This window comes from Lacerta agilis, chromosome 9 (assembly GCF_009819535.1).
Source record: "Lacerta agilis isolate rLacAgi1 chromosome 9, rLacAgi1.pri, whole genome shotgun sequence".
Classification (NCBI taxonomy): Eukaryota; Metazoa; Chordata; class Lepidosauria; order Squamata; family Lacertidae; genus Lacerta; species Lacerta agilis.
In genome coordinates this window covers 65,179,658-65,204,527 of record NC_046320.1, presented here as the reverse complement: position 1 = coordinate 65,204,527, position 24,870 = coordinate 65,179,658, and the positions used below count along the sequence as shown (strand labels likewise).

Below are 24,870 nucleotides of genomic sequence, written 5' to 3'. Positions count from 1 at the left end.
CCTTTGCACTCTCTTGCCCTCCAACATTTCTCCAATGAAAATAGGGATGTCCTATTCAATAATAATAATAATAATAATAATAATAATAATAATAAACATAATAAAACATTCAACATTAAAAACTGTCTATAGGACTACCTGTCTTCTAAAGGTTGTATAGCTACTTATCTCCTTGGCTCGGGGGTCACATAACTCCATACCCTCCAACGTTTCTCCAATGAAAATAGGGATGCCCTAAGGAAAAGTGGTCCCAAAGAAGGGGAGTGCCAAAGAATGCTCCAACTACCGCACAATTGCACTCATTTCACACGCTAGCAAGGTTATGCTTAAAATTCTACAAGGCAGGCTTAAGCAGTATGTGGACCGAGAACTCCCAGAAGTACAAGCTGGATTTCGAAGGGGCAGAGGAACCAGAGACCAAAATGCAAACATGCGCTGGATTATGGAGAAAGCTAGAGAGTTCCAGAAAAACATTTACTTCTGTTTCATTGACTACGCAAAAACATTTGACTGTGTTGACCACAGCAAACTATGGCAAGTTCTTAAAGAAATGGGAGTGCCTGATCACCTCATCTGTCTCCTGAGAAATCTCTATGTAGGACAAGAAGCTACAGTTAGAACTGGATATGGAATAACTGATTGGTTCAAAATTGAGAAAGCAGTACGACAAGGCTGTATATTGTCTCCCTGCCTATTTAACTTATATGCAGAATTCATCATGCGAAAGGCTGGGCTGGATGAATCCCAAACCAGAATTAAGATTGCTGGAAAAAATATCAACAACCTCAGATATGCTGATGATACAACCTTGATGGCAGAAAGTAAGGAGGAATTAAAGAACCTTTTAAGGAGGGTGAAAGAGGAGAGCGCTAAATATGGTCTGAAGCTCAACATCAAAAAAACTAAGATCATGGCCACTGGTCCCATCACCACCTGGCAAATAGAAGGGGAAGAAATGGAGGCAGTGAGAGATTTCACTTTCTTGGGTTCCATGATCACTGCAGATGGTGACAGCAGTCACGAAATTAGAAGACGCCTGCTTCTTGGGAGAAAAGCAATGACAAACCTAGATAGCATCTTAAAAAGCAAAGACATCACCTTGCCAACAAAGGTCCGTATAGTTAAAGCTATGGTTTTCCCAGTAGTAATGTACGGAAGTGAGAGCTAGACCATCAAGAAGGCTGATCGCCGAAGAATTGATGCTTTTGAATTATGGTGCTGGAGGAGACTCTTGAGAGTCCCATGGACTGCAAGAAGATCAAACCTATCCATTCTTAAAGAAATCAGCCCTGAGTGCTCACTAGAAGGACAGATCCTGAAGTTGTGGCTCCAGTACTTTGGCCACCTCATGAGAAGAGAAGACTCCCTAGAAAAGACCCTGATGTTGGGAAAGATGGAGGGCACAAGGAGAAGGGGACGACAGAGGATGAGATGGTTGGGCAGTGTTCTCGAAGCTACTAACATGAGTTTGGCCAAACTGCGAGAGGCAGTGAAGGATAGGCGTGCCTGGCGTGCTCTCGTCCATGGAGTCACGAAGAGTCGGACACGACTGAACGACTGAACAACAACAACAAAGGAAAAGTGGACATTCCGGGATCAAATCAGAAACTAGGGTGGCTTTTGTAAATCCAGGACTATCCCTGTGTGGTGTTATCGCCCCTTTAAAACTGGTTTATGTGAGTGGGCTAGAACCTCAGAAATAATGAGCATGCATACAGCTGTCTCCTGTTAAGGATTCAAGGCCGGTGTCACAAGGTAATTGGGTGGAAGAGGTGAATGCCCATGATCTAAGATCCCATAAAACCTGGATTGGTGGGAGCCCAAGGCAGGCAGGCAGGCAGCCAAGGTCAGGTCAGTGTTTACTTGGGCTTTTGACAGCATCTAGTTCCTTCTCAGACTACTGAGATTGAAGTGTAAGCATTTATGTTGATTAGCTGGATAAGTTAGCATTTGATGTTTTCTTACCTTCTGAGCTATTTTAATCTGTGTAATTATTTGGAGTTTTTCCTCTCTTGTAGAGTTTTGTTTTTAGTAAAGCCTGTGTATGATTTTATGGAATTTGGTCTGGTCTGAGTTCCTGAACCCTTTAATTTTGACCACGCTTTTCGGAGCAAGGGTCACCCACCACTCCCTGGAGAACAGGGGCACTTGGAGGGTCAACGATCTGCTGGTTTGATCCATATACTCATGAACTGGTGCAGCCTCCATTCTTCTTTGCCACATCTTTAGTCAGCTCGGTAACCCTCAACAATATCATCTCAAACTAAGCTCTGATGACATTTTCAAGCTAGAGATATTTACTTCCCCATAGCTGTGCATATTGAACCATGGGTGGAGGGTAAAGAATGAAGACACAGTACCTTTCCTTCACCATATGGCAGAGTCGTGCTTTTCACAAATTCACCCAGATGGCTTAATCTCTCCACCAAGTGTAAACTTATTACTTTCTGAGCAAACAGAAGAACAGGAGAGATAAATCAAGCTGCAAACCTTTGCCAAGAAAGGGGTGTTTGTAACAGGCAAACACAGTATGTGCGAACTTTGTGGAAGAGGAGAACTAGGAAGAGTTTGGGGCTTCACTTGCTTTGCTGTCCATTGCACCAAGCTGTAGCTCTCTTTGTAAAAAAAAGAGTCCAGGACTCAGAATTACCAGCTGTTCAACTGAACAGCTGGTAATTCTGAGTCCTGGACTCTTTTTACAAAGAGAGCCACAGGTTTGTGCAATGGACACCAAGAGAGCCAGTTTATGTATTTAAAAAGGAAGAGGATAGAGGATTGACATACCCTGAAAATAAGACCAGAACTAGGGCTTTGCTTACAGAAACATTACGATGTATATTTTCATTTTATTGTTCATGGCTGAAGCCTGCAAAGAAGCAGGGCGGTTGGGGAGGGATGAGAGCAAATTTCTGGAGTCCCTGCAGCCCCAGCTATAAATGAGTTGCAGTGCCATGCAAGCAATCACAAGTACTGTACAGGTGAAACTCGAAAAATTAGAATATCATGGAAAGGTTCATTTCTTTCAGTAATTCAACTTAAAAGGTGAAACTAATATATGAGATAGATTCATGACACGCAAAGCGAGATATGTCAAGCCTTTGCTTGTTATAATTGTGATGATTATGGCGTACAGCTGATGAAAACCCCAAAGTTGAAATTGTGAATTTGGGGTTCTCATCAGCTGTGCACCATAATCATCACAATTATAACAAATAAAGGCTTGACACATCTCGCTTTGCATGTCATGAGTCTATCTCATATATTAAACTCCAGTAGCTAATGAAAACAATTGCTTACATAAATGGACTTTTCCACGATATTCTAATTTTTCGAAACAAAATAGAAAATTCTTTCCAGTAGCACCTTAGAGACCAACTGAGTTTGTTCTTGGTATGAGCTTTCGTGTGCATGCACACTTCTTCAGATACTAATTTTTCGAGTTTCACCTGTACAGCAGGGGAGGAATTGGCAAAAGATAGATCAGTGAATAGATAACACTGGGCGTTCTTGCAGATGATTAGAATTATCAATATTAGCAAAGAGGCAACAGTATTACTCCTCAGGAAACAATGATATCTAAGGCCACATGCAACAAAAACAGGAGCATATCACTCAGTCTTCATGCCTCATTTTGCTTCCTGGGAAGAAATTATCTATTTTCTTTCTTCCAAAGGCTTTGTCAATTTCCTCAGACAACCATGGAGTTGTAGCACTTGCCAAGGCAGGGGATGATCCCTCTCTCCACTTTCTCCAACTGCTTGGTGCCTTCAGGCTCAGCTGACTTATAAGGACTCTCATGCTCATTACTTCTCGCTTGAAAGCTAAGCATATCCCGGCACCGTCTGAGATTTGCACATTATCTTCCCTGGGCCTCAAGGGAGCTCAGAGCTTCCCAGCAGCACTTCCATCTCTTGAAAGTTCCCCATTTATCTGCAGCTTGCTTTGCCCGACTGTCACGTGCTGCAGCTCTTCTGCTGATGCCATTTTAGATTGTGGGGAAAGTGGATGGGAACGCTGCTATTGTTGTTATCTTAGAGAACAGAACTCCATTCTGCAGCAAACATCTGGATGCAAGTCAGAAGCATAAAGGACCAACACTTGAGCTGCAACTTATATCTTTCAGGCCTAGCAGAAGCTTTTGAAGAAATGATATTTCAGTGCATTTTGATCTTTCCAACTTAACTAGGGCTAAGCCAAATTAACATGTGGCATAATGAGAGCAGTTTGATGCTCCATGGGAGAAATGAGGCATTTTGCTTGTTTCTCCTGGTGCAGAGGATGGTAATGAGATGTGAACTTGCTCTTCACAGTTGCAACCACTTGGCGATGTCACAGTGCCAACCACTGCCCCACATGGCAACTCATGTCACTGCGGCTACTCAGTGAAGAAATGTCTAGACTTCCACTCGGGCTGGCCTTTTGCTGCTCCACAACAGGGAGGAGCATAAAAGTATCAAAGTATCAGGTCCTGTATACCTGAAGGAGCATCTCCACCCCCACCGTTCAGCCCAGACACTGAGATCCAGTGCCGAGGGCCTTCTGGCGGTTCCCTCACTACAAGAAGCAAAGCTACAGGGAACCAGGCAGAAGGCCTTCTCGGTAGTGGCGCCCGTCCTGTGGAATGCCCTCCCGTCAGAGGTCAAAGAGATAAGCAACTACTTGACATTCAGAAAATACCTGAAGACATTTTAATGTATTTAATATTTGTTCGAAGCCACCCAGAGTGGCTGTGGGGACCCAGCCATATGGGCGAGGTAATAATAATAATAATAATAATAATAATAATAATATCAAAGGGCTTCCTACCACAGCAAATCGTTGCTTAAGCAACAAGGCCTACCTGAGAATCAGCATGTTTCTGGTCTTCATACCTCCTGACTAACTCTAGATTGCTGCCTGCACCCCAGTCCTTGACAATGACTTCCCAGAGGAAGGGGTTGAATCGAGTAAAGGCTCTTTCTTACTGTCTCTTCTCACTCACCGGGAGAGGGCAGGAGTAGCAAAGGAGAGTGGGGGGGGAGCCAGGGACTCTGGGGGTTGTCAGTATGAGTGTGTGGGCAATCTATCCAGAATATATTTTTATTTCGAGGAGTTAGTGATATGACATGGTTATCCTTCCTGCCCCCTGTTCCATCCTTTCCCCTGTCTTTTATTCAGCTCTTTGATGGCGAGAACAGCCTTTAATGTCCTAATCCAGGCATCCCCAACCTGAGGCCCTCCAGATGTTTTTGCCTACAACTCCCATGATCCCTAGCTAACAGGTCAGGGGTGATGGGAATTGTAGCCCAAAACATCTGGAGGGCCGAAGGTTGGGGATGCCTGTCCTAATCTGTTGGAGGGAAGAGATAGTGATGAGTACCTTCTTTGATGTTGGACATTGTTTGGAGAAAGTGAGGCAGTGGGAGAGGGCGGCTAATGAATAATCTGCACGTAGTCGAGGAAGCCAAACAGGCTAACTAGCTGTGAATCAGATGGTTTGGGGGCATGGTGAGAGAGAAGCTTGTGCACGGAATGACGGCCGCGGGAGCATGCAACCTGAGGCTACCTGGGGAGTCACTTTGCCACTTCTTGGGGGCTTCCAAGTGGCAGATTGAGGTGCTTGCTCGGTATGTATACAGGGCCGTCTTAATGAGGCGCCCTGGCGCGGCCGGCGAATTCGCACTCCTGTGCTCTGCCGGGCAGTCGGAGGGCGCTGCTGGCAGGCGCTGCCGGCGGGGCTGGAGGGCAGAGGTGCCCTCCAGGCCATTGTCCCCTGGCACCTTGCACCAGTAGGCTCAATGGTTAAGACGGCCCTGTATGTATATATTGCTTACTGTTTAGAATAAAATCTTTAATCTTCTCTCTCACTTGTGTTTTGTATTACTTCTGAATCTCATTCTGAAAGAACCACCTTGCATTTGGCAAGACTATGGTTCTCGGCAGATGCCATTTGGAAGTATGGGTCTCAACAGATGCCCATTGATGCTGACATGTGATACCAGCTGCTGGAAACCACAGGAGGGGGAGAACACTGTTGCGCTCAGGTCCTGCTTGTGGCTTTCCCACAGGCACCTGGTGTCAGGCCTTGGAATGAAGAGGATCTCCCCACCCTCTTCTCCTATAGCTGACAGGGGGGAGAGAGACAGTTTTGAACTGCAGCCAAACAATGAAGAAGATAACAAGGTAGGGATGGGTGAGCTGCCAAGCTACATTGAATTGCGAGAATCAAAGGAGCGGGAAGAGCAGCCAGGAAACACTTCAATAGACAGTGTAGAAGATCCTCCACCCCTTAGGGCATGACGGTCATTGAGGGTATGCAAGTTGTTTTTGGCAACAGGAGGCTTCTGTAGGGGCTGAGGCTGGGGAAGGGGAAGGGAGGAGGAGCCAGAGTGAGCAACTCCATCATGGAGTAAAGACTGGAATTCTTTGTTACCACAGTGACTGAATAAATCATACTTAAAAGCCTTCTTGTTTTCTCCTGTCTCCTTGAAACCCTCGGGAGGGGAGGGAGAGATTCCTCAAGCCTGACATCTGGCTGGTCATTGTGAGAACAGGATGCTGGACTTGATGGGCCACTGGCCTGGTCCATAAGGTTCTTCTTCTCCTGTTCTTACCTTGCTAATAGTTACAACAGCACCATTGGTGAAATGCTCTGAACACACCGAAAGCCTTATAAAAATGTTCAGTATCTTATGTCAACATACATTTGTAATAAGAAAAAATCTGCCCTTATTCCCTTATGGGGTACACAAGAGCCCTTGTAGAGTCCTTTGCAGGTTCTCCATTGGTAGGAGTAAAAAACAGAGGCTAACCAGAGAAGATTGAGAAGCAAAGCAGCTAGTAAGCTTGATCTTTATTGAAGCTGTTGCAACAACGGTGTTTTTCAGGGGGAAAGACCTAGAACAAAGCAAGCATGCTCTTATAAAGACATTTCAAAATCCCTCCTGGAGTCTAGCCCACCCCCAGAAACAGCATCCAATCACAGAAGAGGTGTAACTCAAGACCCCCCCCCCAGATACATCAGAGCTACATCACAAATTGGGGAGGGTCAGAGGAGGTAACGTGGGAATTTTCCACACCTGTGCCATCTCTCCTTGACCCTCCCAGACACACATTTCTGCAAAACAAAAGGTTTCCTCCCTGGCCGGTAGGGCTAATGGCTATCCTTTGTGAGGGAAATGGCCCATCCTCAGGCAGAGGCTTCTCACCTCCTCATAGAATCATAGAATCATAGAGTTGGAAGAGACCACAAGGGCCATCCAGTCCAACCCCCTGCCAAGCAGGAAACACCATCAAAGCATTCCTGACAGATGGCTGTCAAGACTCCGCTTAAAGACCTCCAAAGAAGGAGACTCCACCACACTCCTTGCTAGCAAATTCCACTGCCGAACAGCTCTCACTGTCAGGAAGTTCTTCCTAATGTTTAGGTGGAATCTTCTTTCTTGTAGTTTGAATCCATTGCCCCATGTCCGCTTCTCTGGAGCAGCAGAAAACAACCTTTCACCCTCCTCTATATGACATCCTTTTATATATTTGAACATGGCTATCATATCACCCCTTAACCTTCTCTTCTCCAGGCTAAACATACCCAGCTCCCTAAGCCGTTCCTCATAAGGCATTGTTTCCAGGCCTTTGACCATTTTGGTTGCCCTCCTCTGGACACGTTCCAGCTTTCATCCTCCCTGCAGATGAAAACACTTGGCCAGCTAGGAGTCAAAATGGAGTGAGGCCTGTCTTTCTGTGCTGTTTTCAGACATGTGGCCTTATTTGTTTGGTAAATTAATAACATATTATATATATATATAAATAAAAGACCTTAAATTCTTACAACACATTCCAGAGCGAGTGCTTGAAGTACAGAAAAAGAGTTACAGAAAGCATTAGCTTTACTTGGGGATATTTGCCAATTTCGAAGCAGTGTTGTTTATCAGCCTAATGTATCATACTGTACATTAATGCCCCCAAAATGCAATCTTATGGTAATCATGAACTTCGTATTATGCAAAATGGCTTTCGTTCTTTTCTTTTTCTAAAGTCATAATCCATCTTAAAGTTGATTTGCCTTTTCCTCAAATGCTCAGTCTGTGTCCCCATAGGCAGCGTTATATTTTCAATTTGAATATTCAAGCCTAAATGCAAAAATATGTGAATGCCACAAGAGTTCAGCAATACCCATCACACCCACAGAATTAAAAAATAAAAAGGAGCCATCAGGATTTGCACCAACGGCATTTTTTTTTCCACGCATGAGTCCTAAACCATCTTTCATCCTCTCCGGTACTATAATGCAAATGTACAATCTCCAATTAAGATAGAGTAAAGAATGAATCAGAATGCATATCTAATCTGAGAGAGCATTCAGGGCACTGTAGCATTTTATAGTGCCCACTGTGAAGTGATTTAGGCCCAAGAAATGTTTTAAATCTCATGTGTTGAAATGCCTCAAATCTGCAATGAGTTAAAGGTGTGGTTTCTTGCCTCTGGATGCAAAGCAATGTTCGCCTGCCCAAAATGGAACTTTGCAAAATTCATTTCTTTGTACGCATCCTTCTGAGCATTACTTACCTGTTCAGTTAGGGTGGGGGATGAGAAAAAAAAAACATATTTCTTTGATAGTATTAATTCAGCCTTTGTGGAAGAAAACCGGTCTTCAGGCTTATTTTAAAGTGCAAAGATATGTGAAAGTTCACGTTATTGGAAAGCAATAGTACTTGAGATGGAACAGACAGAAAACCCAACAGAGTGCCCCCCTGCTAGGCTGATTCCTCTAAAGAAGCAGGCATTTAATCACACATTAATTCATAGGTTGTTCTGCCATCTCAGGAGTCAGCAAACGTTTTCAGCAGGGGGCCTGTCCACTGTCCCTCAGACCTTGTAGGGGGCGGGACTATATTTTTTTGGGGGAAATGAACAAATTCCTATGCCCCACAAATAACCCAGAGATGCATTTTAAATAAAAGGACACATTCTACTCATGTAAAAACACGCTGATTCCCAGACCGTCCACAGGCCGCATTGGGAAGGCGATTGGGTCACATCTGGCCTTCGGCCCTTAGTTTGGGGACCCCTTTGCTATACAAAAAAGAATTAAGGCAGGCCATTTCAAAGAATAAAGGTGTACTGAGCTCATCAGTTACAGGCAGTGCTTTTTTCTTGGGGGGGGGGGGTAACACAGGTGTACATTTTGTGAATCTAACGGGAGAAGAAACTATTTTTAAAAAGAATAGTTTCTTCTCTAGCACAGTAAATCATCACTTCTGTTGCTACCCCCGATGGTGGCCTCATTTCCTGTCATGGTGTTTCCTGAGTCTCAGACAGAAGTGAGCGTTTAATGTGTGAAGTAGGAGTTGGAATCTAGCACGGTGATTGGTCAATTTCATTGTATTTACTGTATTTATTTCCCCCGATTTGAACTATAAAATGGTGATTTTCTTGAGTCAAAATGAGAGTACCCCTAATTTAAAAAAAAGAAAAAAGAAAAAAAGCACTGACTACACCCCTTAAGGAACAGCAGCTGTCCTGTGCCATTTACCTGTGAGTTTATCTGCTTTTGACACCCCTTCCTTCACACCCTGAAACAGTAGCTCTATTTATGATGTCGCGTTTTGTTAATCTGCTGTTTGCGTGTTGTTTGTTTTGTTGTCGTGTTTTGTGTTGTGACTTTATGGAAAAATCAGGGTTCATAGTTTGATCCCGGTCAAATTTCCCCATCAAAAATTGTCTGCCATGACCAGTAAAGAAAATTCTCTAGAGAAATTGAAGCAGCAATGAGAAGAGTATGAAATCTGCCCAGTTATTGCTGTTTTATCCCATATCTATGCCCCACCCCCACTGTCTGAATTTCCCTCTCAGTCTCCTTCTTAACTTTTCTCCCTGTGTTTCAATCCCTAACACTCAAAACCATTCCCCAAGCCAGAGATCCGAGCAAGATCGGAATATTATTTACCATTAATTATCTCAAATTATGCAATGCATTTTTTTTGGCTCTAGTTTGTCTGTTTTTAAAGGTGTGGGGAGGAGACTTCAGGTTGCGCGTTCTAGACCTGATCAATCTGGCACACACCCAGCAAAGTTGTTTATATATTTGATTCCATCCCAAGTTGCATACAGAAGCATAGAATCATCAAATTGGAAGGGATCCTAAGGATCATCTAGCCTAACCCCTTGCAATGCAGGAATACGCACCTATTCCTTACATTGATCAAACCCGAAACCTTGGCATTATCAGCACCACACTCCACACACCAACTGAACTATCGTTGTTGTTTTTTTAAAATGTTTCAACTGGTTTTGTTGTTGTTGTTCAGTCGTTCAGTCGTGTCCGACTCTTCGTGACCCCATGGACCAGAGCACGCCAGGCACGCCTATCCTTCACTGCCTCTCGCAGTTTGGCCAAACACATGTTAGTAGCTTCGAGAACACTGTCCAACCATCTCATCCTCTGTCGTCCCCTTCTCCTTGTGCCCTCCATCTTTCCCAACATCAGGGTCTTTTCTAGGGAGTCTTTTCTTCTCATGAGGTGGCCAAAGTACTGTAGCCTCAACGTCAGGATCTGTCCTTCTAGTGAGCACTCAGGGCTGATTTCTTTGAGAATGGATAGGTTTGATCTTTTTGCAGTCCATGGGACTCTCAAGAGTCTCCTCCAGCACCATAATTCAAAAGCATCAATTCTTCGGCGATCAGCCTTCTTTATGGTCCAGCTCTCACTTCCGTACATTACTACTGGGAAAACCATAGCTTTAACTATACGGACCTTTGTCGGCAAGGTGATGTCTTTGCTTTTTAAGATGCTGTCTAGGTTTGTCATTGCTTTTCTCCCAAGAAGCAGGCGTCTTCTAATTTCAACTGGTTAAATTGGTTTAAAGGATTTGAGAAATCTGTAAACATGTTAAGAGTGTAAGCAAGTTGAAAAAGTTTCGCTTCCTGCTAGAAAAGGACCAAGGTTTAAGATCACCGTGACCTTATAAAAGCTGGAAAATCTTTTCCCCCAGGTGTTTGCTAAGTGCATGTATGTTCTCTCAAAAATCATTTGTAACCTGTTAAGCTTGAAAGCTTAAGAGAATAGAAAGGGTGGAGAGTGTCCAGAATATTTGTTTTCCTCATTCTCTGCCTGGGATTGTTTTTTGTTTTTGGCCATTAATCTGTAGAAGACAAATGCTGTTGGAAGGCTGACAAGAAAACTTCTGCTGTTAATTAACATGGGGCCTTGGCACACAAGTACAATGGTACCTCGGTTTTTGAATGTCTCGAAGTTGAACGTTTTGGTTTTTAAACGACAAAAACGCGGAAGTAAATGCTTCCGTTTTTGAGCGCACCTCGGAAGTTAAGTGGCTTCCGCCGAGTGTTTCTCAATTTTCTCAGTTAAATTTGCAGGCTGCCCTTTGCGCCTCCGTTTTCTGAATGTTTCGGAAGTCAAACGGTCTTCCGGAACAGATGACATTCGAAAACCGAGGTACCATTGTACTCCCTCCTGTATGCGTAACAAATATTATTCTGCCTAAAAGAAGCTACCATGTTAAAATGAATCTGGAAACTTAATTTCAAAAGGGGAAAAAATAATCGGGAATGCTGGAGAAAACAATAATTTTATAAAACTGTATCATTTGGATGATTCAATTTTCATTCGAGCCTATATGTTTATTTGCAGCCTCCTTATTTTTGAGGCTGTCCCTATGCACATTTGTATTTCAATAAAGGTCTATCTTTTCACTTACTTCACTTACTTTAAACTGTCCATGTCAGGAAGATGCTCTGATCCATCGATTATTGTGGCACTGCTTTTCTGTAACCTTTAAAGCTGTATGAATACCCCTTTTAGAAATGGCATTGCCAGCACTGTGTACCACATTTTAAATGGAAACTATGACCAGACGCTGTCAATCATGCTGTGAAAGCTAATGCTTGTGTGGGTGGAAGGTAACGTCTTTGTACATTCAAACAAAAGTGGCACAAAAGTTTTTTTCTTTTCTTTTTATTTCTCAGATCCTCAATTCTTTTTTTTAAAAAAAATAAAGTCCTTAAATGGAGGAACGGATTTACTCGGAAGCGAGACAGCACAGCGCAAAAGTAACAAAGGGATTCTCGAGAGGGGAGAATCAATACAAAGAAAAGGGAAGTCTTGAAAATCTTTACCATATGCTGGTTCAAAGAAAGCCAAGCCTGAAGGAAAGAGAATGCAAAGTTACCCAAGAAGGAGCCACCCAAATCGCAAATTGCCTATTTGGCTGGTGACTGGCCAAAAACGACACCAGCTTTTATTAGGCAAGTCTGTCTCTAGGGCTACTGGCAATGGAGGCGTGTTCAATTAAAGACCCCCAGAGATAGGCAGGGTGGTCTGGAGCCAATATTCAAAGCATGATTTTCAAGAGCAGTTGGTGGTTAATGGTGAAGAATTGTAAGACTGAACAGAAGACCAATTAGAGAGAATGTCTCTGCCCCTCCCCTTTTTAAATCATATTGGAACCAGTTTGGAAAAAGTTCTGATTTCCACAAAGCAGTGTGAGGACTGTAGTTTTGCTGCAGCACTGAAAATTCTTTGGCAGGGATATGAACATAAGAACCCTGTTTGAACAGACCACAGGTCCATGCTTCATTAGTGGCCGTAAAGTCCACAGACAGAGCGTGAAGGCACCAACCCTCTCCCACTGTTGTTCCCTGATGTCATAATTAAGTTGTTCCGTTGAGATCCATGGGACTTAGTAACGAATAACTTCACCAGGATTGGGGTTAGAGCATGCCCACATTCTACAAGCACAAGTGCCCCATTATGACTACGTAGTTTGGCCCAAGAAGTGTTAATGTGCCCAGTGGTTGAGTGTGCATGTGTGAGAGAGGAGCGGCCTCGCATAAGAAGCCCTCCTGCATGTGGAACATCAAAGGTTCTGCATCCCTGTGGCAGAGTATATGCTTTGGATGTAGAAGCTTAAATCCACAGAATTTCATGTTGAAGGATCTGTGGAAACAGGAGAGGGGGAAGACCCTGGAGAGCTGCATGCTGAAGGCAGCTCCAAACAAAATATCACAGATGTGGCATCAAGTGTTGGGGGGCTTGAGGGAAATTTGGGCACCTAAGAAGGATACCTGCAAAATGCCAACTTACCAGGGAGATAATTTGTAGAATGAAGGAAAGCAATAAAAAGCCAAACAAGAATTACCCCAATTTCAGTGGAATTTGCTACCAAGGAGTGTGGTGGAGTCTCCTTCTTTGGAGGTCTTTAAGCGGAGGCTTGACAGCCATCTGTCAGGAATGCTTTGATGGTGTTTCCTGCTTGGCAGGGGGTTGGACTGGATGGCCCTTGTGGTCTCTTCCAACTCTATGATTCTTCTCTCCCCTTTGCTAATTTTTGAATGGAGTTTCTTTTCTGACATACACCAGAGATTGGTAACATGGTGCCCTCTAGGTGATGTCAGAATCTAACACTCAACCAGGGTGGTCAAAGGCCAGGGATGATGGGAACTTCCAGAGGGTGCCATATTGGTGGTCCTTGTTATGCATGTTAACTCAGAAATATGTAACACTAGGCAATAACCTATTGATGTCCTTGCAGCAAAGCAAGGGCTTTTCATCCAGTGTTAGGGCTTTCTTCATGGAAAAGGTTTTTTTTTTTTTTTTTTTGGCCAATTTCTCCTGCTTCTGAGAGCCCCCAGAAGTTCCAGGAAATTTGTTTTGTAGGGTTCTCAATGATCAAGCCAGTGTCCGGCACCAGGCCAGTTGGCAGACCAACTCTCTGTTACAAAGATTTCTGCACATGTGACATGAAGGCTGGCAACGTCAACGCTGCCATGTGGAAAACCCTTGCAGTTGATCGCAGCACCTGGACACAGGCAGATGAGTTGTGTATCCATAGCAGTTACCAGAGGAGGAATGACCACTGGGAGGAGCGAACAGAGAAGAAACGCCTTGGTGCATCTGCATCTGCAGCAGCACAACTGGACACCTTCATCTGCCCCAGCTGCAACAAAACATGTCTCTCCGGCATCAGTCTCTGCAGCCACAGCAGGCACTGTAAACTTCCAACAGCTTGACCTCACCCCCAAATACACACTCCTCCTTTGTCTCCCAAGACAGACAGATGCCAGCACAGGGTTCCCAATGGTCCAGAACAAAGGCTGTTGGGAAAGGGGGGGATTGGCAAAAAATGCCCTCTTCCTCTTCCATGAGTGAATGCCTCTCACTGGATCAAAAACCCTTTCACTTTGTTGAGTTGAGTGATACCTCCATACAACAATTACTTGAAGAGCACATGTTGTGTTAAATGGGGCATACTCCCATGTAAGTTCACAAAGAAAGTAGCTGTAGTCACAACTGAGGCTTCTACAGATGCATTGCCAGGGGACTCTGAGAAACCATAATACAACCGAGGCGTGTGTGTGTGTGTGTGTGTGTGTGCAAATTAAAATCCTTCAAATATACTTAACTGAAAGCAGCATATTCATTATTATTTTCAAATTTTGTGATTTTATAAACCCTTAACATTTAAAACTGTTCTGTTCTTTTCCAGCCACAGCTCAGGGGAAACATTTCCCAAATCTCAGAAAGGAATAGGGAGAACGTGCACCACCTGTAGTTTGGAATACATCACCTTTACAAAATGGGATAGGTAGATATTAATTGCATGCGTGCAAGGTAAACATCAGAGGCACAGGATGCTTTCAGTATTTATTGAAATGCTGCTTCAAATACCTATAAAGGATGCTCAAGATATGGGGCACCACGGAGGTGAGCACTGCAATTCCGAAGCGTAGAAACTTGTGGTACCCAATTTAAAGAAGTAGTAAAATGTACTGGCACTTGTTTCAAAGACTTAAGCCAGCTTTCCCCAGTCTGGTGCCTTTCCATCCTTCCTGACCATAAGCTATGCTGATTCAGGGAGGTGAAGAATAAAACAGCTGACACCAGGGTAGGAAAGGCTGCCTTAAGCAACTGAGATACCACACACCCAGGGGAACTGCCTTTTTCCTGTACATGCTGTTCTTAACATGGTCTGAGGCTTCACACCTATACCCAGGGATACTGAAGCTTTGGCCCTCTGAAAGTTGTTGCACCCAAACTCCCAGCATCCCTGACCATTGCCCATGCTGGCTGGGACTGATAGGAGTTGGAGTCCAGCCGCATTTGGAGGGCACCACATTCCATATCCCTACTGTATGGCCACTTACCAGAGAACTTAGTGGGGGGGGGGGGTTATTTGTGAGTAGACACATGCAGGATTGCACTGTTAGTGCCTTCTCAATCAGACCATAATGAGCTTAGAACAGAGATGTTTGGGTAATACATTGATCTATCAATCTTCCTTTCTGGAGGTTTAGATCACTCATATGGAAGAGAGGGAGCCTAAATACCTAGAACTGTGTTGGATCTTCTCAAATGTCAAGGTGGGTTTTATTCCCCCCCCCTTTGTTCTGAAACCGGCATATTTGATGTACTGCAATGAGTTACTGTGATAGCTACACAGAGGTAAGCTGGTAGCCACAGTTAAACAAATGCCAGATTGCTTAATTTTAATGACCCATTTGTTCCTAATAACAGGTGCTAACCAGTGGCACAGTGTGTGTGTGGGGGAGACCCCACAGGTGCGCTTGCCCTGGGTGCAAAATTTCAACACCTGGTACTGCCTCAATACAGTTGTGTGCTTCCATCGCTGAGCTCCATTGAAAACAGCTTCTCCATGCAAACCAGGAAGTGTCTACTCCAGACAACGTAACGACTCCTCTTTTCTTATCTCTACAGCTGCAATCTCCTGGGTGACATGGATGCCACTGGGCAGTTGAATGAGCATGCGTACTCCATCTGTTTCCCTCCCACCCACCCAGCCTTCCGCATGGCCCTGGGCACTGGCAACCCACACTATGCCAGTGGTGCTACCCAGCCTGAACATTCAGGATAGCAACTCAAATATGAATACAAGCATCCATGTGCAAGTGTGTGTGTGTGTGTGTGTGTGTGTGTGTGTGAGAGAGAGAGAGAGAGAGAGAGAGAGAGAGAGAGAGAGAGAGCGCTTTAATGTCATTCAGTAAAAAGTGTTCTTGCTTCCATCTTTGTCAGGAGCATGATCCCAGTGCCTATTCTAAAATCCAGCTAAGGCAAGACTGGGGAACCTGTGACCCTCCAGATGTTGTTCAACTCCCACCAGTCCCAGCCAGCACAATGGTCAGGAATGCTGGGATTTGTAGTCTTGACAATATTCAGAGGGCCGTGGACTAAGGGACATCCCTGAGCTAAGGGACACTTCAGCAAGTGAATTCTCAGGGTGGTGATACCTTCCATGTAAGTGACCTTAAACTATATTCTAAAATAATTAATAAAAGAGGTAAATGTTTATGTTAAGGCCATGGAGCGTTAGGGCATATCCAGGAGTTTTCTCTTGTTTTGAGTGACCCAGGATTTTCTTTTCTACTGGAAATATTTACCAGTCTGAAGGGTGTTGGGCCTTTTAAATGACAGTATGTCTTAGATAAAAGCTGGTCAAACTTACACCGATAGGTTTTGCAAAAGGCTGCATCCTGCTAGGACCCAGAGCTTCCTTGGAATCAAGACTTTGAGACTACTCCAGTGAGATGGTCCAAATATCACTTCTAGCTTATGATATAAACATTCCTGGTTTGTACTGGCATAGGAAACCACTTCTCCCCTGACCCCCTAACCATCAGATGTAATTACAAAAACGTATATACACTGTACAAGCAAGAAAGTCCTAAAACAGCTGCAATTGTTTTTGCCAGATAGGGCTTGAATATCATGGCTCTTTTGGCAAAACCAAACGGCTGAGGTAGTTTATAGCAGGTCCTGCTTAACACCATTGTTGTTGGAAACCTGTTCGAGGTTCTCCATCATCAAAACTTGCGTCTTGTCCATCCAGTTCCCTTTCTGAGTTGACTTCCCCATCATCGCCGATGCAAGGCTGTGCTCCGGCTCCTGCGGAACAGCCGCTGGCAAAATGGCATTGCTCTGTCCCCGCTGGGAGTAGGTCTCCCTGGGCATCCCATCCCCAGAGCAGAGCTGAAGGCGGAAAACTGCCTGGAAGCCTCGCCGGAAGTTCTCGTTGAAAAAGCCATAGATGATGGGGTTGACGCTACTGTTGAAGAAGGCCAGCCAGTGAGCGAATGGGTAGACGTAGATGTTGATGACCTGCAGCTGTTCCTCGTTCAAGTCAGCGTAGTCGGAGAGCATCGCCAAGGTCCACAAGGGCAGCCAGGAGAGGATGAAAAGCAACGCCACGACGATGAGCATCTTGATGACCTTCAGCTTCTTCCTGCAGACAGAGTGGCGCTCCTGCCCCTGCTTCCCAGAGGCAGGCAACGAAGTGCTGAAGAGTGTGATCCCAATCCGGGCATACATGATGACAATGAGGGACAGAGGGGCCAGGTAGATGTTGGCAAAGAGCACGGTTGTATAGATCTTCCTCATGTCCTGGTTCGGCCAGTCCTCCCGGCACCAGTATATGGGGCTGGTTCTGTTGCCGTAACCGAGCATCACTTGGAAATGCCGGGATTCTTCCACCTTCAACATCACGGCAGACGGGCACATGATGGCAATGGCCAGGACCCAGATGACAACTATGATGACAACCGCTGTCCAGATGGTGAGCTTCTGCTTGAAAGGGTAAACAATGGAGCGGAACCTGCGAGGAAGAGATAAAAACACCTCTAAGTTCATAAACAGACAAGGTTCCCATTCTGCATGTCTCATATTCTGAACGTGTCTCCTTGGTGGAAAATAGGAAGTTGCCATATATTGATGCACCTAGTTTGGTACTGTCTACACTGACTGACAGTGTCTCTCTGGGATTTCAGACAGATCGGGGGCATTCTCAGCCCTACCAGAAATTGAATCTAGGACCTTCTGTATGCAAAACAGATGTTTTAGCAATGAATTAGAGTCCTTCCCTTATTCTGGCAGCAAAAAGGAGTTAACGGAACCAGGAAAATATTAATAATAAAGGTTATTGTGGCCAGTACTGAAAATTATTCAGTCAGGTTGGGGTGAGGGAAATTGGAATGGGCTCTGCTTTCAACAAATATAAAAACCAGAGGAAGAGAAGGGTGTGAAGAAACCACACTTCTTAACATAGCCCTAAACTATGGTTTTGCACATGGATAGCAAATATGGTGCTCTTCAGAGGTTGTTGGACTACAGCATCCACCCATCTCAGCCAACATGGCCAATTGCCAGAAACTATGTGGGAGTTGAAGTCTCACAACTTCTGAAGGACATCACATTGGCTAGCCTGGGTTTAGCACTACATCAGAGATGAGACATAGACTCAGACCATTGGTCCATCTAGCCCAGAACTTTCTGCTCTGATTGGACAAGCTACCATGGCTGGTTTATTTAATTTATTTATCAAATTTCCTTCTCACCCCTCCTTCCAGCCTTGCTCTTGGATACATGTCTTTCCAAGCTGGTATGCGATCAGAGGAAGAGCTGTGATTGGGCACCAGGCTCGCATATAGAAGGTCCCAGTTTAACCCCCAGCATCTCCTGGTAGGCCTGGAAATGTCCTCTGCCTGAAACCCCGAGGAGCCAATGCCAATCAGCATGGAACAATGTCTGATTCAAAATAAGGCAACTTCCTATGTTCCGATGCAGAAATGTGGTAGATCGAGCCTAAGACTTCATGAGCTTTATCATGATGCTAAGGCTCCTTAGTGATAAACTCTGTGTCTTGCTATACTGTGTGTTTACTCTGAAAGGCCTGGAATCCCCAGCTCCTCTCTCTCTCTGCCTCTTTTTCCGTAAAGCTTGAATCACAATAGGTTTGCGGAGGAAGTCTCTCGCATCAGTCGAAAGAAGGCCACAAACACCCATACGTTCTGAAAAGCTCATTCACAGAGCAACAAGCTCACCACTGCATAATTGTGCTGTCTTGTCCCACCAGATTTCTTCCTGACGCTACTGCACAATGGCATTATCGCACAAGAATTGAAGAGGTTTACAAAGACAGCAACCTTGGACATTTTATGTGTTCCGTATCGATTTCCAGGCTGTTACAGAGACATACCTATCAACTGCAATTGCCACTAAAGTGAAGACAGAAGCCGAGACAGATATTCCCTGGACCATTCCGTTCATCTTGCAGGCAATATTCCCAAAGGGCCATCCTGGAGTTTAAAAAGAAAATGGTTATCAGATATTGAAACTGCTTATCAAAAAGAAAGGACACATTGGGGCTAAACTGGGTCTTCTCAGGTATGTTTAAACATACACAGTCCTTGTCGGAGTATGAAGTTGAGAGTGGGAGGTTCGTTCAGTTCCCACTAAAATCAATGGTTGGTATTCAACAAAATTTTACTATGAGCCACAGAAATTAATGAACACAACTTGTGGATTATTGCATTAGTTCTCCTAGTTGAAGTCCTAGTGCTTCTATCCTGGCTATCCTGGATTCTAACATTCTTTTTACACTGAAAGACCTGCTGGATTACACAAACATGGCTTTTTGATTGGTATACCATCATGTTGCATTAGATTTTAAATGGTGGGAAAGAACTCTATGCTGGAATACTAATGGAAAAAAAAAATTCATCGTGTGAAATTACACTGCAGAACTCACATGATTTTCCAGGTTAATGGGGCTGCAAATGGGTTTTTTCATGGAAGTAAATAATACAAAAATGAATGCTAAATTTCCACTCGTTTTCCAGAGGTGCCTTTTATGCTGTGTGAAAGAGCACATAAAACATGGAGATTATCAGGTAAGGAAATGTCAGGAAAATGAAATAAAGTGCTGTCTAAATGCAGCCTGTGTCAGGTCCATTATTTTCAATGGATTTACTATGCATTAAGTCATTACTAGCTTGTGCCACTGTTTTCAAGAGTGTTTTAGGTAAAACGTAGTTCAGGGATGGGGAATCTGTGGCCCTCCAGATGTTGTTGGACTCCAATTCCTATCAGCCCTAGCTGGCATGTCCAGTGGTCAATGATGATGGGAATGGGAATCCAGAAAAAACTGGAGGGCAACACAATCCTCATCCTGACCTAGGGTTTGGAATGCTGGTCGTGGTCTGCTATGAGTATGACATTGTTCATGGTGGGAAAGTTATGGACCTCCAGATGTTGCTGGACTCCAACTCCCATCATCCCTGGCCAGAATGGCTAATGGTCAGGGATGGATCTGAGCATGATGTTGTCCATGGATGGGAATCTATGGCCCCACAGATATTGCTGGACTCCCAACCCCCATCAGCCCTCGCCAGCATAGCCAATGATCAGGGGTGGTTCCCCTTCCATGACTTCATTGGATACAAGCTAGAGACAAGATTTACCTGATATGATGTTATCCACTAAGGTAGTGGGCATGCAAAATATCCCCACCAGCAGGTCACTGACAGCAAGGTTCAGGATGAAGAGGTTGGTGACAGTGCGCATATGTTTGCTCCTCAGCACGATAAAACACACCACTCCATTGCCAATCATGCACAGGAGGAAGATGAGAAGGTAGGAGATGATGAAGACTGCAGCCACGAGCGGCTGATGGAGGTAGAAACCCACATAGGAAATGTTGGTCTCCATGTTGCAGCTGCTTATATGTCCACTGCAATTTCTCACGGGAGGTCCGCTGACTGAAGGACTGGAGTCCAGGTTCTTGTCCATGTTAAAAGTGCGCTTGACTGCAGAAATCAAACAATTGAAAAATGGAGTCAGTGGGGAAAGGGAACACATCTTGGAACTCTAAAATCTGTCTGGTATACCCTATAAAATATCAGAACACCAGAAGATAAGACGAACCCTGCTGGGTGAGGCCAATAGCCCATCTAAGGGAACTGGTCCTGGAGTAAGGGAGTTGGTCCTGGAGGAAGAACTGTGAGGGGAGAGACTTCGTCAGGCAAGGCCTCCTTCCACCTGCCTTGCCCCACCCTCCAGTCTCTGCTTCTCAATTTGTATTGTATTATTTTATGTACTGTGGCTTGCTATTGTTTTATTGATTATAATTTATTAATTATTTATTGTAACTGTTGAGTGGATTTCTGTTTAGCTTTTATATGTTGATATTATTACTTTATACTATTCTAACGATTGTTGAATGTTACTTTTTTGATGTAGGTTTGCTTATTTTAAAGTTTCATTTTATTATCACGTTTCTGTATTGCATTACAGTGGTGCCCCACTAGACGAATGCCTCGCTAGACGAAAAACTCGCTAGACGAAGGCATTCGTCTAGCGGAAGGCAGCCCTGCAAGACGAAAAAGTCTATGGGGCTGCCTCGCAAGACGAAAATTTTTCATCTTTTTTTTTTTTGGTCTAGCGAAAACGCGGCTTGCATTGCCGCTTTGCTAGATGAAAAACCCGCTAGACGAAAATTTTCGCAGGATGAATTATTTTCGTCTAGCGGGGCACCACTGTAGATTGTTATAAGATATACATTTTTTGTTTCTTCAGCTTGTAAACCGCCTTGAGTATTGTAAGATAGAAAGACGGTGTACAAATTAAAAATGATGATGATGATGATCTAGTCCAGCTTACTGTTCTCACAGCAGGCAACCAGATGAAGAAGAAGAAGAAGAAGAGTTTGGATTTGATATCCCGCTTTTCACTACCCGAAGGAGTCTCAAAGCGGCTCACATTCTCCTTTCCCTTCCTCCCCCACAACAAACACTCTGTGAGGTGAGTGGGGCTGAGAGACTTCAGAGAAGTGTGACTGGCCCAAGGTGACCCAGCAGCTGCATGTGGAGGAGCGGAGACACGAACCTGGTTCCCCAGATAATGAGTCTACCGCTCTTAACCACTACACGGAAGCCCATGGGGGTTCTTGGAGGTGTAGCATAGCCTCCATTTCATTGATAGTAGCACTGACGGAGGAAGAGGAGTGTGGGGGGAGTGCACCGCCCCCGGCAGCATAATCCCAGTAGGGTGCCATCACGGCTGCCCCCCCCCCCCGTGCTGGGCTCCATGCCCCTGCAGGCAGCATGCCACGCCCCCAGGATGCGCGCCACGCCCCTGCGGGTGGCACACCACGGCCCGAGACACACACCAGCCCCACCACGCCTGCTGTCTGCCCCCCAGTGCCGGAGCACGAAGCTCCACCACTGGGTAGTGGTATCCTCTTTGAATTTGTCTGATCCTCTTTTTCAAAATTGGTTTTTATTAAAGATTTACTTGTGTTACAAAACAAACAAACAAACAAGAAAAAAGTACATATAGTATAACATGGGAAATGCAAGACAAACTATGGGACACTCCAATACTATGGCTGATCCACCACCAAGCCTTCTTCGACAACCCAGCAACAACAGGCCATTGACTAACTTTGAAAAACTCCTCCTAACAACGGAGGGACAAAGCAAAGGGGTGGTTAGGAGGAGTTTTTCAAAGTTCCTTTTTCCTTCTGTGATGGAAATCTTATTTGGTGACTTCCCTGGCTATTTTTCTGGCCCACGTAGGACCAGTCTGGATAGTTGGCCTTGGTGAAGATTTGACGCTTTCTTCCCCAAACAGTTTTTTTTTTTTTTTGAGTTTCTACTGAAATGAGGCTGCACTATAATGTTGTATTTTAAACAAAATAGAAAATTCTTTCCAGTAGCACCTTAGAGACCAACCGGGTTTGTTCTTGGTATGAGCTTTCGTGTGCATGCACACTTCTTCAGATACCAAAGTGTGCATGCACACGAAAGCTCATACCAAGAACAAACTCAGCTGGTCTCTAAGGTGCTACTGGAAAGAATTTTCTATTTTGTTTCGACTATGGCAGACCAACACGGCGACCCACCTGTAACTGGTTGTATTTTAATCCATTGTTTTTTATACCTGGTGTTAGCTGTCCTGAGCCTGGTCTTGGCTGGGGAGGGTGGGGTATAAATTTATTATTATTATTATTATTATTATTATTATTATTATTATTATTATTATTATTAAACTAGCACAGGGACAAGCAAAGGAGGACTCCTTCACGCTGGTATGGCTCTCCTTTATCATATACTGTATACAGCACAACAAGACAATGATCTACCCCCCTCCCCGAGTATATGAATCAATATGGCTAATCTGACCCAACAATTCCCTCCACCCACCTGTGACATATACAAACAAACCCCACTGCAATAGACTGAATGCCTAATCCTTTTTTTCAAGCCACCCGAGTCAGTGGCCATCAGCTAATCATCATTGAAGTATCTAGTTAATTAAGAAATTAAACAGATGCAAGGGCTCGTCTGCACAATCAGTGTAATATCAGGCAGACATCCATGATGAATTTGCCCAATATGCAAATTCAAAAAATCATGGATATGTTTGTGTGTATGTGGGGAGCCGTTAGTGTGATTAGTTTAGCGATTCACTGCTGTGCTTACAGTGATTAATGAACCCATTCAGCATCTTGAAACAGTCTAAAAATGGAAAACTGCCTGCTGAAACCTTGCTGTACAAATTAAGCAAAGGCTGAGGCTAGATAATTTGTGTGACTATGTGAGTTTGCCCATCTGCCAATTCTCTCCACAATAATCCATAATACTGCCCGCCCGCCCCAGCAAAAAGTTTATTTTCTCTCTCATGGCGGTGTTTCCATTCTCATGTGAATGGACTCACATACAGAGAACAGGGATGAACATTCCAGCAATGGAACACCTGAACAGACTATCTTGGGAAAGGTTCTCTGACCAGATCCAGGTGCTGTTGGAGGAAACTGATTTTCTAGATCCATTTCAATCAGGGTTTAGGCCCAGTTTCGTCACAGAAACTGCTTTGGGCGCCCTGTAGGAAGACTTCTGTCAGGAGAGGAATTAATTCTCCTCAACCTCTCAGCAGCTTTTGATATCATTGACTATGGTATCTTTCTAGAGTGGCTTCCCAAGTTAGGGGTGGGTGGCAGGCACTGCTTTGACGTGGTTCTGGTCCTACTTAGGCGGTTGTTTCCAGAGGTGGATGCTTGGGAAGTGCTCTTTGGCCCCCTCAGGGTTTGATTTTGTATCTACATGAAACTGCTGAGCAGAAACTGCAGAGTTTTGGAGTGTGTTGTCAGCAACATGCTGATGCTACACAAATCTACTTCTCCTTTACACCTGCAGGTGAGGCAGTGGGTGTGCTGGACCGATGTTTTGCCTCAGTAATGGACTGGAACAGAGCCAACAAACTGCAGATCAATACAGATAAAGACTGATGCACTGTTAGTGGGCGGTTCCCTAGATCAGATGGCCGAGAGATTGCTGGCTCTTAATGGGGTTATATTCCCCATGAAGGAGCAAGCACTTGGGGGGTACTCCTGGATCCTTGAGTTTCTGGTGGCCTCAGTGACACCGAGTGCCTTCCATCAGTTTTGACTAGTGGCCCAGGTTTGTTCCTATCTGAACAGGGACTTTTGCCGTCTATGCTCTGGTAACCTCTAGGTTAGATTACAACATAGTTCCAGTTACAGGTGGGTAGCCGTGTTGGTCTGCCATAGTCGAAACAAAATAGAAAATTCTTTCCAGTAGCACCTTAGAGACCAACTGAGTTTGTTCTTGGTATGAGCTATCTGAAGAAGTGTGCATGCACACAAAAGCTCATACCAAGAACAAACTCGGTTGGTCTCTAAGATTACAACATGTTATTTGTAGGGCTGCCTCTGAAGACGGTTTGGAAACTTCTGCCAGTGCAGAATTCAGGGGCCAGGTTTCTCAGTGAGGCAAGACAGTTTGAGGATATTACACTGATCTTGGCCTGACTTGGCAGTGACTGCCAGTTTCTGAGACCAATTCCAAGTGCTGGTTTTAATCTATAAATCCCTAAATGGCTCAGGACTGTAATACCTTCTTTGGAGGTCTTTAAGCGGAGGCTTGACAGCCATCTGTCAGGAATGTTTTCTGCTGCTCCAGAGAAGCGGAGTTTTCTGCTGCTCCAGAGAAGTGGACACGGGGCAATGGATTCAAACTGCAAGAAAGAAGATTCCACCTAAACATTAGGAAGAACTTCCAGACAGT

At 44.5% G+C, this 24,870-nt stretch overlaps 1 protein-coding gene across 1 annotated transcript in view; it reads right to left on the bottom strand.

Moving 5' to 3' along the window:
* Positions 1-16,499: 16,499 nt before the first annotated feature.
* NPFFR2 (neuropeptide FF receptor 2) overlaps positions 16,500-24,870 on the bottom strand; it is a 40,973-nt gene continuing 32,602 nt past the window's right edge. The window contains exons 2-4 of the mRNA XM_033160946.1: positions 20,245-20,589; positions 18,981-19,080; positions 16,500-17,600 (exon numbers count right to left, since the gene is read on the bottom strand). Of these exons, the coding sequence (XP_033016837.1) occupies positions 16,754-17,600; positions 18,981-19,080; positions 20,245-20,572 (1,275 nt within the window). The 5' untranslated portion in view covers positions 20,573-20,589 and the 3' untranslated portion in view covers positions 16,500-16,753. The remainder of the gene's footprint in view (positions 17,601-18,980; positions 19,081-20,244; positions 20,590-24,870) is intronic.